Source organism: Medicago sativa, chromosome 6, assembly GCF_051527215.1.
Source record: "Medicago sativa cultivar Bolivia chromosome 6, Bolivia_mono, whole genome shotgun sequence".
NCBI classification, from domain to species: domain Eukaryota; kingdom Viridiplantae; phylum Streptophyta; class Magnoliopsida; order Fabales; family Fabaceae; genus Medicago; species Medicago sativa.
In genome coordinates this window covers 13,045,740-13,062,762 of record NC_140754.1, presented here as the reverse complement: position 1 = coordinate 13,062,762, position 17,023 = coordinate 13,045,740, and the positions used below count along the sequence as shown (strand labels likewise).

At 34.8% G+C, this 17,023-nt stretch overlaps 2 protein-coding genes across 2 annotated transcripts; one reads left to right on the top strand and one right to left on the bottom strand.

Annotated features, from left to right (window-relative positions):
* Window positions 1-2,337: 2,337 nt before the first annotated feature.
* LOC146912965 (uncharacterized) lies at window positions 2,338-3,959 on the bottom strand. Its single transcript, XM_085720823.1, has 2 exons — window positions 2,415-3,959; window positions 2,338-2,352 (listed from the first exon to the last, which is right to left on the bottom strand). Exons 1-2 carry the CDS (start codon window positions 3,957-3,959, stop codon window positions 2,338-2,340), a joined length of 1,560 nt encoding a protein of 519 aa, XP_085576949.1.
* Window positions 3,960-7,181: 3,222 nt separating this feature from the next.
* LOC146912964 (uncharacterized) lies at window positions 7,182-15,050 on the top strand. The gene is made up of 4 exons (XM_085720822.1): window positions 7,182-7,277; window positions 13,711-14,010; window positions 14,055-14,126; window positions 14,640-15,050. The coding sequence occupies exons 1-4, from the start codon at window positions 7,182-7,184 to the stop codon at window positions 15,048-15,050; spliced, it is 879 nt and encodes a 292-aa protein (XP_085576948.1).
* Window positions 15,051-17,023: the final 1,973 nt, after the last annotated feature.

The window sequence follows — 17,023 nt, the reverse complement described above, 5'->3', positions numbered from 1 at the left end:
ATTGCTCTTTGATATATAGCACCAGCATTTTTAAGACCAAATGGCATTACTATCCACTCATAACATCCTAATGCCCCTGGGCATCGAAATGCTGTTTTAGAAACATCTTCTTCAGCAATAAATATTTGATTATAACCTGAATAACCATCAAGCATACTCAAATATTCGAAACCTGCTGCAGAATCTAGCAACATTTCTGCTACTGGCATAGGATATTCATCTTTAGGAGTGGCGAGATTTAAATCTCTAAAATCAATACAAACTCTTATACTTCCATTTTTCTTTTTAACAGGAACTACATTAGCTAACCAATCAACATACCTTGCAGGTCTGATGAAGCCACATTTGAGGAGTCTTTCGATCTCTTCTTTTATTTTTGGTAGAATCTCTGGTGCAAACCTTCTTGGAATTTGCTTCACTGGTTTCTTGTCTGTCCTGATTGGCAATTGCAATTCTACTACCTTTCTACTCAAACCAGGCATTTCATGATAATCCCAAGCAAAGCAATCCTTGTAATTTTTCAACAGCGCCACAATTCGATCTCTGAAGCTCTTAGGAATCTTTGAACTTATGTATGTTGGTCTTTTTACAGAACCATCTCCTATATCCACTTCTTCAAGAGGATCTTGGGCCTTCATTTTTATTGTAGATCCCATTGGATCTTCTTCAAAACCCAAAGGTTCATCATCATAAATACAGTCTAATTTTTTATCATCAATGAGGTCATCAGAATTATTTTCTACTGAAGCATCGAAGACCTCTTCTTCTTTGGCTGTTTCAGCCAAATCGAAGTTTTTCTCGGCTACATAAGCCGTAATCTTTTCCCATATGCTGGGCTCAACCATCGATCAATTATTGATATCCCACCCAGTTGGTGAGATTCCATTTGCTGAATATTCTTGGTCATCAGTAACCCTCTTGTACGAAGTACTTCTTGTCTTCAGCAAATCTTTTTCCTTTACAGGTATCTTCTCATGGCAATCTTCATTGTTCACCACTACGAAGTCATCATCGAATGCAGTTTTCCAACGAAAACCCCATTCTGGTGCAAGTTTTACAAAGAATTTTTCTTCTTTAGTCATAGAACTTGATGCATCATTTTCCATGAATGGTGCAATATATTGAAGCTGTTTGTCAAAGTTCTTTTTGTTGATATCTTGATTATCAACTTCAGCTTTGAAATAATAACTCTGATCAGCCTCAATATTCTCTACCAAACCATCTTTCCTCCAAATCACAATCCTTTGATGCATTGTAGAAGGAACTGCACCTACAGCATGGATCCATTCCCTTCCTAATAATGCATTGAAATTGGCTTTAGAAGGAACTACCAAAAACACAGTTGCTCTGGTTATGCTTCCTACTACCAATTCTAGTTCGATAGCACCAAGAGATTGTCCAGTAGAGCCCTCATAATTAGTGAGCACTACATTATGTGGTTTCAAATCACATTCAGAAATACCAAGTTTCCTTAGAAAAGATTGTGGTAGGAGATTAACAGTAGCACCACCATCTACTAACATTTTGTTAATTCCAACACCATTTAACTTAGCTTGAATAAACAAAGGCTTTAAATGAAGCTTCATGCTATCATCAGGTTTCTCGAACACTGCATGTTGATCTTCGATGCAGCCATTATTCATAACATAATAACACAGAGGCCTATGACGAGCCATTTCCTCAGTGAAATCACATTCATCATCATGATTGGTTTTCGAAGATACATCATACGCATATTCAATTGGTAGTACAGAAACCACACATATAATGTCAAGACTTGGTTCAGAATCTGAAAAAGTAGAAGTTAGAATATCATCATCCCCTTTGGGGATGTTTAAAGCAGAAGATAATGGCGGGAAAATTCTTTCAGTAGCTGGTTTTTTAACCATTTCGAAAACTATTGGTTGTTTTCCCTTACTTTTGTCATCATTAGTGACATCTTTCAAAACTCCTTCCTTTTTCTGGCGTTGAAAATGGCGCCATTGAGTTCTAGTCATAGGATTCTTACCTTTATAGTTATTTTTGTAAGCATACTTGTTAGGATTAGAACTCTCCGGTTGGTCCGGAACTTTGACAGCTCTTTTTACCCATTTTGTTGGTGGTGCTGGAGGCGCAGAATGACCAGTTTTCTTGCCCCCAGAGAAAACCCAAGTATCAATAGGAGACTTCGATGAAGGAACGAACGTCTTCTTATGATTCTTCACTTGATACTTCTCTGAATTTTTCATCTTGTAAGGAACACCTCTTTTGTTAAAGCCAAATTTAGAACGGTTCTCGAACCACCCTCCTTTACGTTTTGTTTGAGGTTGATATCCTTCAACTGCTTTTGCAGCTTCTTTATCGAACACTGCACTGCATCGAGGACAAAGCATAGCATTGGTGTTAGATATTTTACATCGGTTTAAAAAATCAACCAAATCTTCTTCAGCCTTTGGATATGCTTTCTCCATTTCCTTGGCCAATTGATCTTCAGTAACTACTGGCTCTTCAATTTGATGGTCCTCAGTAACCATTTCTGTATCAATATTATCTGAAATTTCCACCATATTGATAGAAATACCAGCAAACATGGATTCTGCCACATTGGCAGAAACATCAGCAAACATGGACTCTGCCTTTTTCATAGGATCTCCATCCACTTGCTGTTTTGATTTCTCTCCAAATTTCAGCCTCCCTTCGTCAAGAGCTTTTTGTACAGAATCCCTGAAACGAGTACATCGAGATAAGTTATGACCTAAAAAACCATGGAATTTACAAAATCCTCTTTTCTTCCTTTGTTCCAAAGGAGGCAACTTCATATTAGGTGGCACTAATATTATGCCATCATTAACTAAAAGATCAAAGATTTCATCACTTTTAGTAATATCAAAAGTATAAGTTTTAGAAGGATATTTGTCACTCTTGGGATCTTCAGGATTTTTTCCATTGGATGGCCTCAACATTTTACAAGCATATGGAGGTCCATCTTTTAATTCTGCTAGGTTTATATCATTGTCTTCAATGATATCTAAACCCCAATCAAATTCGGATTCACTATCTCCTGTTTCTATATAGGCAATTTTTTCCTTTTTAGGAAATTTGTTATGAGTTCTAGTTTTTTCAGCTTTAAGTCTTTCAACTTGTCGAACTCTGTCTGCCAATTGGGCCATGTCTCTTAGGTACTGGGTATCTAATTTCTTTCGAACAGAATAATCGAGGCCACCAGCAGCCATTTCGACCAATTCATATTCTGGAACAGAAGTAAAACATCTAGCCTTAAGGAGACGAAACCTATTGAGATAATCATCGATTGTCTCATGACTTTTACGTCGAACACTGGCCAATTCTTTCAGACTAATCTTAGATTGACCCATGTAAAATTGTTCATGAAAGGCTTTTTCTAATTGGTTCCAACTATAAATTGAGTGAGGAGGTAAAGTTGTAAACCAAGTAAAAGCATTTTTTGTCAAAGAACTTGGGAAATATTTCATTCTCAAATTTTCATTTTCTGCAATATTTCCTGCTTCCATGAGAAACCTAGCAATGTGTTCGACAGTAGATTCATTAGTTTCTCCAGCAAATTTGGTAAACTTCGGAATTTTCCAATTTCTAGGCAATTCAGCGTCTAAAACATACTCAGACAAAGGAGACACAAAATTTGGTCTATGTAAACCCATATTCAAACCATTTTGGGCTAACAAAGCCTCGACAATACCCGCTATATTATTCTGACCATCGAAATTGTTTCGACGGGCTTGTAAAACCACTTGATCGGCATCTTGGTTTCTGTTAACCAAAATGGGTTGTCTTTCAGGTTCTGCCTGAACTTGTGGTTGTACTACTTGTGGTTGGACAATATTTTCATGATTTCGAACCACTGGTTCATCAGCAATTATTTCAATTGCCCTCAAATTTCGATTTTGAGGCAATTGGGTATTTTGGATTGGTGGAGCGCCAAAGAAATTGGCAATTCTTTCCATTTGATCAGACAACCGTTGATAACTAGTATTGGTGTCTCGAATTAAAGGATTTATGACAGTACCAATTTGTTGGGTCATCATATTAACCATATCATGATTAGTTTCTTCCATAGTTTGCCTAATGGCAGCCATAGAAGCGTTGGTTAAATTTTGTTGGGAACTTCTATATGTTGTAGATATCCCAGGACCAAAAAGTTGTGGTAATGATACATTTAAATTCTCTGAAAACATATTACCACTAGTTTGTAAGCCTTGCATCAATGATGATGGCATACCATATGGCATTGATCTATGATCCCAAACTCCTTGAATAGAAGTATTATTTGGATAATCATGGGAAGTTTGGGTAACCATCGAAGGTATGGCTTGAGAAATTACTGTGGCCATCGAAGGCATGGCCTGAGACGATGTTTGAGTGACTGTATTACTAATCGGAACAGCCTGTGATGTTCTAACATTCCCTGGGGATGAAACATCATCTTCAACCGTCACTTGATCCACATCTTCATTTGAAGATGTTGGATTTGTTTTCTTTTGGTTGTTAGCGCGTGTCATATTAAGAAGCAATTTCTTGTTTCTTAATTGCATACACAACAAAACAAACCAGAATTAAAAGAAACTCTAACAAAAACTATAAACAAAAAACACAAACAGTCCCACTGGGTGTGCCAATTTGTTTACGTTGGATTTTCGTAAACAACCGCTGGTTTACACATGGTAACTTGCAAGATCAACCAGTAAATCTTAGGACATATTGTGTTTGTTCTTGTTGTTAGAAATTCTGTGTTTTGGTGTCGAAAATATAAGAAATACAATAAAAACAATCGAATTCAATCCACTTGAACTCAATCGAACTTAACAAAGTAAAGTGCAAGAACACTTAAAGAAAAAAGGGTAAATTGCATTGATTAAATAAGAGTTGGTACACAGATTCATACATTGCAACTTGTGACTCGTTTCTCGCTTCCATACGGATACTTTGAGTGTAAGTTTGTATGATGGAATTGTGACCTGTTTTTCCTATGAAAAACTACTATTTATACTAAGTCTAGAAATAACTACACTTCTTTGAAATTCAAACTACAACTGCCACAAGTCGACAGTTTTACTTATTTGAAAACAAACTTAAAATACAAACTGACTTAAAGAATAACCGTTGATAACCACCTTCGAAAACTGCTTTATCGAAGTCTTCTACCATCTTCGAACCCATATTTGCTTTCAATACAACACTCTGTTCGAATCTTCTTTAAATCTAGGTCAACTATACTTTGACCACATTTATTACAGCTAGTAAAATATATTGGCTAACATCACAGGACCAAGCAATTTCGCCTCAGTGTGTAAATGACAAAGACCAATCAACAATAAAAAAACAATGCAAGTTCTAGAAATGTAGTTGCACGGAACACTCTATATAAGTAAATTGAAAAATAAAATTTAGCTATGAACCTTACAGTGTTAGATTTCTGGGAGTTGTGACTACCTACACATATGCCATACACTTCGCCTTTGAATTTCAAGTCACTCCCTCCTTATGAACTTTTGGAATACCGTTTGAATACAAAATTGTTACTAAAATGGAAAAAGTCAATAAACAAGCAAATTCTTCAATAATAAACAAGTTCAGATTCAATTACATAACAAGGGTTACACTGAGTTATCCAAATAAATAACACAACAATTAAAAGTTCAACTGACACAATTGACAAATACGAGTTATTGAAAAAAAAAACGAATTATGTGGACTTTGATTTTTGATTTTCTTTCTGTCCATCTTTTTTTTTTTTTTTTTTATCAAATAGAAATACCTTCTTCCCCTCTTGTTCACATAATTCTTCCTTGTTAAGTAACTGTTCCTTTCTCTCTACAACAATCATCACTTCTTCAATATGAAACTGATATAACTAACAAGAAATTTTTCTTTGTATACCAAAGAGGGGTTAGTGCAAACAACTATATAATAGCAAAAAATATTTACAAATTATATACAAATGCTCAAAACAATACAAATTGTCGTGATGCTTAAAATATCTAAACGCCAGTCCCCGGCAACGGCGCCATTTTGATGTAGTATTTTTCTATTAATCAAAAGTAAGTATTTTTGTGTATGTCGTCTCCACAGGGACTAGCGCGATATTCAAGCCATTCAACATCAATATTGTTCTAACTGTATGAATTTAAAATGTGTGTTTGTGTAAACTGTAACAGCCCTGCAGGGTGGGTCCCGCATGCACATCTCAGTGGCACCGGCCTCGCCTTACGACCCCCAACACTATTACTCACAAGCTTAATCACTACCCCCTAGTAGTGTTTTTGCCTCCCGTGGGAATCGAACCTAGTACCTGGGGATAAGTACTAGTTCAATGCATTCCCACGGGAGGCAAAAAGAAAAGACTACTAGGGGGGTAGTGATTAAGCTTGTGAGTAATAGTGTCGGGGGTCGTTAGGCGAGGCCGGTGCCACCGAGGTGTGCATGCGGGACCCACCCTGCAGGGCTGTTACAATAAAAGGCGCCTTTTATTGTAACATTTACTTGGAGGGACTTTCATGACTAAAAGAAATTAAAGGGACAATAAACATATTTGTGTGGATGAAAAGCTATTCGAGGTAAGGGCCCTATCCACTTTTTAGATATACTTATACATGCTAATTTGTTTTGTATATCTGCTCTTTTTCATATGTGTTTTCTTGTAAATTTCAAGCTGATTAAATGAAAATATATACGTGATCATTTATGCATGAGAAAACAATTGTTCATGGTATAGTTAAGTAGTAACATGTGACTAAAAGTCCACATACCTGGTGAAAATAATATGTCCATGCATTCATAGTTACGTGACCACCAGAGAGGAGTCACGAGGTGCACACCGGAGAGGTGGCACGGGGTGTGTTTTAAAACCACCTTATCCCGTAGTGGATCATTGAGTCTGATAGATGAGTAGATACTCATCTCCCTAGTGGAGTTGCCACAACCCTCTGCGGAGCGGTATTAATTCCGGAATCATATGCATCGGCATATAGGCATTGCATTAGGATTCGAGTCTTAATTATCTTTATTATGATCACCTTTTTATACTTGTTTATGTACCTGAGTTAGATTGAGATCTCTAATTCACGTATAATGCTTTCTCTGTTTATGTTTCCTGTATATGTTATTTTCGGAAATGGTGACCCTTTCAGTGGATGTGTGGGCCATATGCCATAGATTACGACGAAACCATGGGATCTCGGACGCTTCCATCTAAGACGACGAAGTTCAGCTTCCCTGATATCTGGACTACTACCTTTTGGGGATTCGACCCGGCGTCAGGACAGGTCACATTTAAGGGTAACATACTCACATAGTTAGTAGGTACAAAGCCTTAGGCTTGATAGAATTGGTGGATCTAGTACCCAACTTTTTGTTATAGAGTTAGAGATCAGCTTAGTAGTCTTTTAATTTTGGATAGTACTTTTGTTAGGAAATTTTCCCTCTGCGTAGGGATGTAATCGTTTATTATAATTTGATCAATCGTCATACAAAGCTCTATATAACTCAGACCTTCATTTTGAAAAGGAACCTTTAATGTATTTTGTGAATAAAACTCTATGACTTGAGTTTATAAAGGTTTTATTTATTCTTTTGTTCGTTTAAAAAAAAACAGACACAATTTTTGGTGCTGAAAAACGGGGCGTTACATAAACTATATAATCTATTTGACATAAAATAAATAGAGAAGTTATATGACCATTTCGCTTGGGGTCAGAGACACTCAACCAAGCGTAACAACTGCAATCTTTCGATCAAATAACAGATTCTAGCTTTTTAAACGATATTATCACAATCACTCGACATTATCATTCGTGTCCAAATGATATCATTATTTCTAAGGGATCGTTTAAATATCGATTTTCCAAACATTTAAACGAGCACAAAGTCGATCGGATCGTTTAATCGACGATTTCCAACCGATTAAATGACCCAAAAACATTAAGTTCTAGATTAAAAGTGATTATCAAATATTAACATTCATGTCTAGAGTGATAACTTAAGATAGATTGTTATTCTATTTCTATATTCAAAAGTATGTGTCCATATCATTTTAGATCTCAATAAAACATTAAATGCAAGAATAACAACAATATTGAATAAATAACTAGAACCATATATTAAAAGATCAAAAGATTACATAATAGCTTGTATGAATACCTCAAAACCACAAGAGTAGATGTAGGTACATATATCTATGATAGCTTTGCAAAGGATGAAGAAAAGATGAAGATTCAATGCCTAGATCCATGATGTCTCAACAAATCTTGGGTTGAATCTACTCCTAACTACCTTGCTTTGTGTTTCTCTAGAAATGCCAAACCAAAATTCTCCCAAAAAATATGCTACCTGTACAAGAAGAACGTGACCCTCCTCTTTTGCTGTTGTGTAGCTCCTGTACAAAAAGAACTCTCCCAAAACGTGTGGCTCTTTCCTTTTTGTTGTGCGGCAGCCTTACTTTCTCCCAATTCGGGTCAACCTTCTCACTTGGTCAAACCCCATTGTTATTTAATTATGCATAATGATATTTATATTCATACCTCTCTTTCTTCTTAGGCTAGACCAGTGGCACAATAGTGGCAAAATATTAGTTGTTTCTCATTCTCTTTAAACTTAAGAATATGTCATACTAATTGACAATAATAGTAACAATACACTACTTGACTCAATAAACAAGGACATGACATTTTATTTAAAAGGACTTTAAATTAATTACTAAACTAATAAAAATACAATCAAAACTTATTTAAAAAGACTCTAAAAAATATGATATGACGAACTGTCATCAATATGCTAGCATCAAGATGTGTACATGATGGCGGGGAAACTTAAATTAGCAGCTCACGCGAATTCGGAAGTGATTAAATTGTGATGTAATTACTCCTAGAATCCTATCAATTAAAGATATATTAACTATAAATTTGGAGAAATATGAGATGTGTTCTACTTCACATTCACTAATTCACAAATTTACTTCTCCCAAGTTTTCAAATTCACTAATTTTAATTTTTTTAAGGATGAAATTCATTGCATTTCATTTGCTAACATTTGCCAGATACATGACCGTACATGAGAATAATTGTGGAGGCTAGGATTATATGGGACTACCTGACTAACTCGTGAGCACACCATTAGCTTAACTATTAATTTAAGGAACGTTTAATGAAAGTTTAACTATTAACGTTTTATCCACTCAAAGTAATGAATAACCATAGTATGTAGTTTGTAATGGTCTTCGTACATTGGAGATTATGTTAATTTAGGTGCACCATTTCATGTATATCCCAAATGTGCAAAGGAATACGAAAGGTCTTGACCCACACAGCCCTTAAAGTCTCCATCGTCGTCGAACACCGAGGAACAAACTCTCAGAAATTTCCTAACCACCAGTTTTGGTTTTTCTTCATCACTCTCACTAGTTCACCAGAGCAACACAAGATTATCATCCTAACCACCATTTTTGGTTTTTCTTCATCACTCTCACTAGTTCACCTTCAATCGGTCACCAGAGCAACACAATATTATTACCCATGGGGACGAATTTAATATTAGTGTATCAACCCGTCCAGAGGGTTGTCTACGGCCGTTTCAAATCCCCTAAATAAGCCAGAGAACCCACAAAACATTGATCCATATCTATGAAGATGGATACATGAGATTAAGAGTCTGTTTGGTTCGAGAGTTTTGGAGGGGAGGGAAGGTGAGGGAATATTTTTAATTTGCGTGTAAATTACAAACGATATTTTATATAAATTTTTTGATATAGATAACAAATTATAAGTATAACAGACTTTACAAACCATATTTATATTTTCAATGACAACAATAATATAACAATTTTTTTTATCTTTTTTAATAAAATCAACAATATCATATTATTATATAAAAATTTGTTGAAGGGTATAATTGGAATAAAAAAAGCCAACTCAATATCTCTCTCAAACCCCCAATTCTCACCCTATTCACTGTCATTTTTTAAGGGCTTAACATCCTTATTTCTTTATTCCTATTAACCTTTTTTATTTTTATTTTTCTTAGAAGAATCCAAAGAAAATTGATTTATAAAGAGCACCAGAACAATTGCACCAAAAAATTAAAAAGAACATATCCTACTAAGCGAAAGCAAAACACAAATGCTAGAACATCGGATACAAGAATATTAGCAGCATGAACTCAAGAATACTACCATGCAACAAATGAAAGAGTAGCCAATACAAAGGGGATACAAAGATGATTGAACAAAGATTAGTAAATAGAATCTCAAAAAAAAAAAAAAAATTGTAAGGAAAAATCAAATGGTAAATAAATAATCAAAAAAAGAAAGAATAAATTGTTTCTAAAATTAAAATTTAGATCAAGTATGTATGTGAGCATTTAATAAATTGATGAGAGACGTCGGATTAAAGTTGGATTAATGGTTATGATTTGGTGTCAAATTTAATTCGACACCATGGTGTCATTTGATCCTATCCCTATATATATATATATATATATATATATATATATATATATATATATTGTTGACCCGTGCGCCGAACGAGTCGAATAGACTGTAATATATAAAAGTAAAGTATAAGAGATGAAATAATTGGTATCCCGTGGTATAAATATTACTTTTGCTTCTTTAAATTTGTTCCAATCAAAATAATCTTTCTTTACCATAGCCTATCTTTATGCCTGTGAGGACTAAAAATAACAGCAAAAATAACAAATGTAATAAACACTAATGTTTTGGATATATTCAATTTCTTCTATAGATTCTATCTGAATGCTATAAGATAAAGTAAACAAAGAAGGATGAGAGAAAGGTTTAATGCGAACCTTGAGATATATGAATGTATAGGTAAAAAAAAAAAAAAGAGGAAAATATTAGGGTTTTGGTTGAGGTAGCATGGATAATCACAAACTAATGATGCAAATTTAGAGCCAAAATTATAGGGTTGAGGATTAGCATTTAATGATGCAAATTTAGAGCCAAAATTTTAGGATTGAGTTGTTGCAAACCTAATAAGGGATTAGTGGTGGGAAAAAATTAGGTTAAGTAGCTACAGACTTAACAAAATAATAAATAAGGATATATATATATATATATATATATATATATATATATATATATATATATAACAGTATTTAATTTACTACCCCAATTTGATCCGAAACCTGAAACATAAACCCTAAAATCATCAATCGGAACCAGCGTCAACAATATATGAAAAGGAAACGCTCATACGATTCACTTTCAATGAAAAAGAAGAAGAGATCATATTCATATTCATATTTACCTGATGATTGCTGGGAATCTATTATCCAATTCATCGTTAACGACGACCATGGTTGTCGTTGTTTGAAATCTCTATCCCTGGTCTCCAAACACTTCCTCTCCATAACAAACTCTCATATATTCTCATTCACTATCTATCCCTCAAGAGTCCCTTTCCTCAAACGCCTATTCAAAAGGTTCACCAACCTCACTTCCCTTAGGCTCAACCACGGCATTGACTTCGACAACGTTTTTCACTTAATCTCTTGTTTCCCGTTGAAGAAACTCACATCGCTCATTGTCTCCAGCGGCTACAACACCTTTCCCGTAAATGGGCTGAGAGATTTCTCCCAAAATATTACAACTTTGACCTCTCTCACTTGTTCTTCCGACTTTCTCTTCGAAACAGACCTTTTCAAAAAAAAAAAAAACTATAACAAACGGGCCCAAAATCTCTAAGAAATAATATATCAAATATTGAATGTCAAAGTCACTTCTATTTTAATCGGTAACAAATGAATACTTATAACTTTTTTAAGTTAAAAAAAATATTTATTAAATAGTTTTAAAAGTATTTTATCTATTTTAGAAGTTTGTAAAATTTCATTCGTAATTTGAATTTAAGTTGGAAGACAATGGTTCTTGTTTAATTCAAAATTTTATTAATATAATCTCTGTTTTGTGTATTTCTAGGTGTCAAACACTATGTTTTTAAAAGTTTTTGTACTATGGTGTTACTTTTCATATGTGATTGGATTGATGTGAATAGAGGCTTTGCTTTCTGTAGAAAGTGCAATGAGTAATGGTAGAAAGTTGAATGTTATATGAAATTTTGGACGATCCAAAGAAAAGAGGGAATTCACATTGAGTCTCTTTCAGCAGTACAAGTGAAAGTCACCATAAAAGTTATGTTGGTTTTTTTACACTTCATTATTCATACACAAGACAATTGTTAGTCACTAATCAATTAGTTGATTTTTTTTATATTTTCTAAATTAGAAATGAAATAACTGTATTATATTAATTATTTTTTTAATAGTCACTAATCAATTAGTGATTTTTTTATATTTTCTAATTAGAAATGAAATAACTGTATTATATTAATTATTTTTTTAAGTAAGTCAAGAGTATGTACTTGCATCAAAATGATGCGTAGATTATAAGAGGACTTTTTTTGTATTCTTTCACAGCAGTAAGTAAATAAATGATTGAAAGAGTTTGTTTGGTAAGAGAGTAAAAAGGATTAAAGATATGAAAAACAAATTGTGTTGAGATTAGACCATGGTATAGCTAAGCATTCAATGTATTCTCTTAGTTGATTATATACTTTCTAAAATTCAATTATATTTTTACAAGTCCTACATCGTATGTTTTCATATCTGGCAAACAACGTGAAATCTATGGTACCAATTAACTTTTGATGACTAGCAAAATAGTTAATTGATTCTAGGTCATATGATGGGACAACATATGTGATTGTAAACTTAACCTTATCTAGCAACTATGTTCAAATGCTTAATCTTACAACATCTCCTTAAAACTTGACAAATACATTCAGAAATGCGATTACACCAATGACAATCAAGAAACTACAAATTGGGGGAAATGGAAGCAAAAACTATGATGTTTTCACCCCTTAACCATGAATCTCTTATTACTTAAAGTTAACCCGTAAGCAATATTTTGCCCTAGATTTACCCTAATTTCTCTGCTCAATTTTACTATATTAACCCTATCTATTCTATTATCTCTTATTACTTAAAGTTAACCCATAAGCAATATTTTTCCCTAGATTTACCCTAATTTATTAATCCTATCTCTTCTATTATCTCTTATCTCTTATTACTTAAAGTTAACCGGTAAGCAATATTTTGCCCTAGATTTACCCTAATTTCTCTGCTTAATTTTACTATATTAACCCTATCTCTTCTATTATCTCTTATTACTTAAAAGTTAACTCGTAAGCAATATTTTGCCCTAGATTTACCCTAATTTATTTGCTTAATTTTACTATATTAACCATATCTCTTCTATTATCTCTTATCTCTTATTACTTAAAGTTAACCCGTAAGGAATATTTTGCACTAGATTTACCCTAATTTCTCTGCTTAATTTTACAATATTAACCCTATCACTTATTAATAAAGCTTAACTCGTCTTGCTATTACTTAAATCTTAACCCGTCTCGCTATTATGTTTGTCAAATTATGTTCCTAATTTCAATGATAATCGCATTTATTGTTCATTCCAATTAAAAGATCAAAATCTGTGTCGGGTCGATGTCATGTTACAATATCAAGGTCGAGGTCATGGACATAATATGATATGGTACAGTACCAATGTCTATGATAATTAATATTATGAATTTAATTAGAACAATTATGACATTCAACTAAACTATTTTGTTACATGTTACTGTCAAATATTGCCTTCGATATGACCCGTGCCTTATTCTTAAGGTGGACTTTGAGAAAGCTTATGATTCAGTGGATTGGAGCTTCTTAGAGTATATGCTTAGGAGGGTGGGATTTCATGCCAAGTGGATAGCTTGGATGAAGTCATGTGTTTTTGGAGGAAGCATGTTAATTATGATAAATGGTAGTCCAACGAAGGAAATTGATATCCAAAGGGGTTTGAAACAAGGGGATCCCTTGGCGCCATTTTTATTCCTCTTAGTGGCGGAAGGATTTAGTGGTCTTATGAATAATGCGGTCAATCGGAATTTGTTTAAAGGTTTTGAAGTGAAGAGGGGTGGGTCGGTAATTTCACATTTGCAATATGCCAATGACACTTTGTGTATTAGGGAAATGAAAATGAAAATCTTTGGACTACTAAGGCGGTGTTAAGGGGTTTTGAGATGGCTTCGGGTTTAAAGGTAAATTTTCACAAAAGTTGTCTTATGGGGGTTAATGTGGCGCCAGAGTTATGGAGATGGCTTCCTTGCTCCTAAATTGTAGTCTCTCCTCTATTCCTTTTTCTTATTTGGGTTTACCGGTAGGGGCGGATGCTAAGAAGTTGTCAACATGGGAACCGGTGTTGGAGAAAATTAATGCCAAACTCAACTCATGGGGGAATAATTAATTATATTAGTTTGGAAGGTCGTATTGTCCTTCTAAATTCGGTTTTGAATTCGGTACCTATTTTCTATCTCTCTTTTTTGAAAATGCCTGTTAAGGTGATTAAGAAGGTGGTTTGTATCCAAAGAAGGTTCCTTTGGGGTGGAGTTTACGATAGGGTGAATAAGATTTGTTGGGTGAAGTGAAGGAAAGTGTGCCAACCTAAGAGTAGAGGGGGCTTAGGCGTGAGGGATATTAGTTTGGCTAATATTAGTCTCTTAGGTAAGTGGAGTTGGCGTCTTCATGATAATGAAGCGTCAATGTGGAAGGAGGTGTTAGAGGACAAATATGGGCCTTTGGTTAGTAGTAGAATCCGTTTGGAGGGGGAAATTTGGCCGTCTTTAGCTTCTCGTTGGTGGAAAGATGTGGTGTCTTTAGAGGAGGAAGGGGGGGTGAGATGGTTTAATAGGGAGTTGGTTTGGAAGGTGGGGGATGGAATGGGAACATTGTTTTGGAAGGACACGTGGGTCTCGAGTGTTCTGCTTATGGTCACTTTTCCGCGGTTATTCTCCATAGCAAATACTCAAGAGGTGAAGGTGGGGGAGTTGTGGGAATCCGCCGTAGCCGGTGGTATGTGGCGGTTTTCTTGGCGTAGAGAGTTCTTTGCGTGGGAGGTGAATATGCTTAACTCTCTTTTGTTGTGTTTGGAGGGAGCGGTGATAGGGGAGGGTGTTGATATATAGGTGTGGAAGCTGGATAAGGTGGGAGTGTTTACGGTCAAGTCTTCTTATTTACAAAATTTGAGGCGTTTAGACGAAAGCTTGTCGACGGAGGAGGAGGTGGTTTTTAGAGATCTGTGGAAGAGTATGGCACCATCCAAGGTGTTGGCTTTCTCTTGGACCTTGTTTCTTGACCGTATATCGACCAAGGTAAACCTATCAAGAAGGCACTTACTGGGAGTGGAGGATTCTAAAAGGTGTGTGTTTTGTGATAGTGAAGATGAAACGTTAACCATTTATTTCTTCATTGTGGGGTGATTTCGAGGGTGTGGACAGAGGTGATGAGGTGGTTGAATTTTAATTTTATCACGCCCCCGAACTTATTTATTCATGTTATTTGTTGGTTTAGTGAGGTGCGGTTTAAAAAACTTAGACGAAGAGCTTGGCTAATTTGGCACGCCGTTGTGTGGGTGGTTTGGATGATGAGAAATGATCAGATTTTTAAGGTGATTTCGAGGCAATGGAGCTTGAGTAGGCTCAAAATTGCGACGTGCTTATATTATGAATGGTGTTGGAATCCCCGTTTTTTTCTTGGAGTGTGACTGTTTGGTTTTAGTTGCGGCATTAGGAAGCTTTGGCAATCTGAGTGGGCTCTGTGTATTGCGGATTGCTCTCTGTCACTAGTTTTGCTGTCATTTATTTGGTGTTTTTGTTGTTACTGGTGTAAGGGGCTGTTATTGGGGTTTTTGTTTTCATTCCTCTGCTGTAACAATTGTTATGCGCAGCCTTGCTCATCTTGAGTGGGGTTTGTGGCTTTTTTAATATATTTGGCTGTTTAAAAAAAAAAAAAAACACCTATTTATGACTATATATCGATACCTCAACAATTAGAACCCTTGAAATGATCCAACTCATCTAAATTGCCTACGTGTATAAAATGTCTATCCATCAGATCACAAAACACTCTCAACTTTTATTTTCATCCCACTAGCGTTTTCTGTTTTATTCAAGTTGTTGCTACAAAATTATCTATTTGTTTATTGCGTTAATTTACTAGTAGTTGCTAAAACTTATGTTTGTCATTGTTTATGATATTATTGTGAATTTTATATTCATTGAAAGGGACCTGGAAACTAGTTTGGGAATAACTATGAATTTCCGGTCAATGATCCAAATGGTATTTTACTCGCAAACAATTAATACATAAAAAACTGATCAAGTGCAGTAAAACAGACTTTGATGCAGCTTTGTGATGCTATATTAGTCCGATTGGAATTCTCTCTGACTCGTCTTCCATGCATGTCTTCAAATGTTCCGTTTCATAGTCCGATTCAAATTAACTTGATGTTCCCATTCAATAGACCTTCTCAATTCTTTACATCTTAGAGCTCTATTACAACAAGCTCCATTATTTATGTTAGTTTCTACATATGCTTTGCTTTTTTTTATAAAGTAGCGATGAGTTTAGGCAAACCAGAAAGTTAAATCTGTTCTGGCATGCAATATCGTGCTAATTGCAAGTGTTCACTCATCATATTGATTTTTATTTTTTGCTACGATATATATTGTATAAACTATACTATGAGGGTATACAACATTAAGCTTGAAAATTGCCATGGAATGTTGCACAAATTTGTTGATCATAAGGTAGGAACTACGTTAACCTTGACCTAACCAAAGGTTGATACATTTCATCAAATTCATTAGCAAATAAAGCATAGGTGACCTCAGAAATCAGATTAAACAGTAACAATGAGGTTAGTAAAATTTGCCACTCAACAAATCCTTTTGGAAAACTACACCTTATTCCAATAATAATAAAATAAAGGAAATTTAGGCACTCAATTGTGCTTTGGAACCTTTCGATTCTAGTTATTTCTTCAATTCCAAACTTGCGGAAATTTCTTTGAACTGCAACCGCCTTCCCTTGATCTCCAGTAACCTGTAGGCATAAAAAAAAAAAAAAAACAATCAACAGTGACTTGAAAAATAAAGAC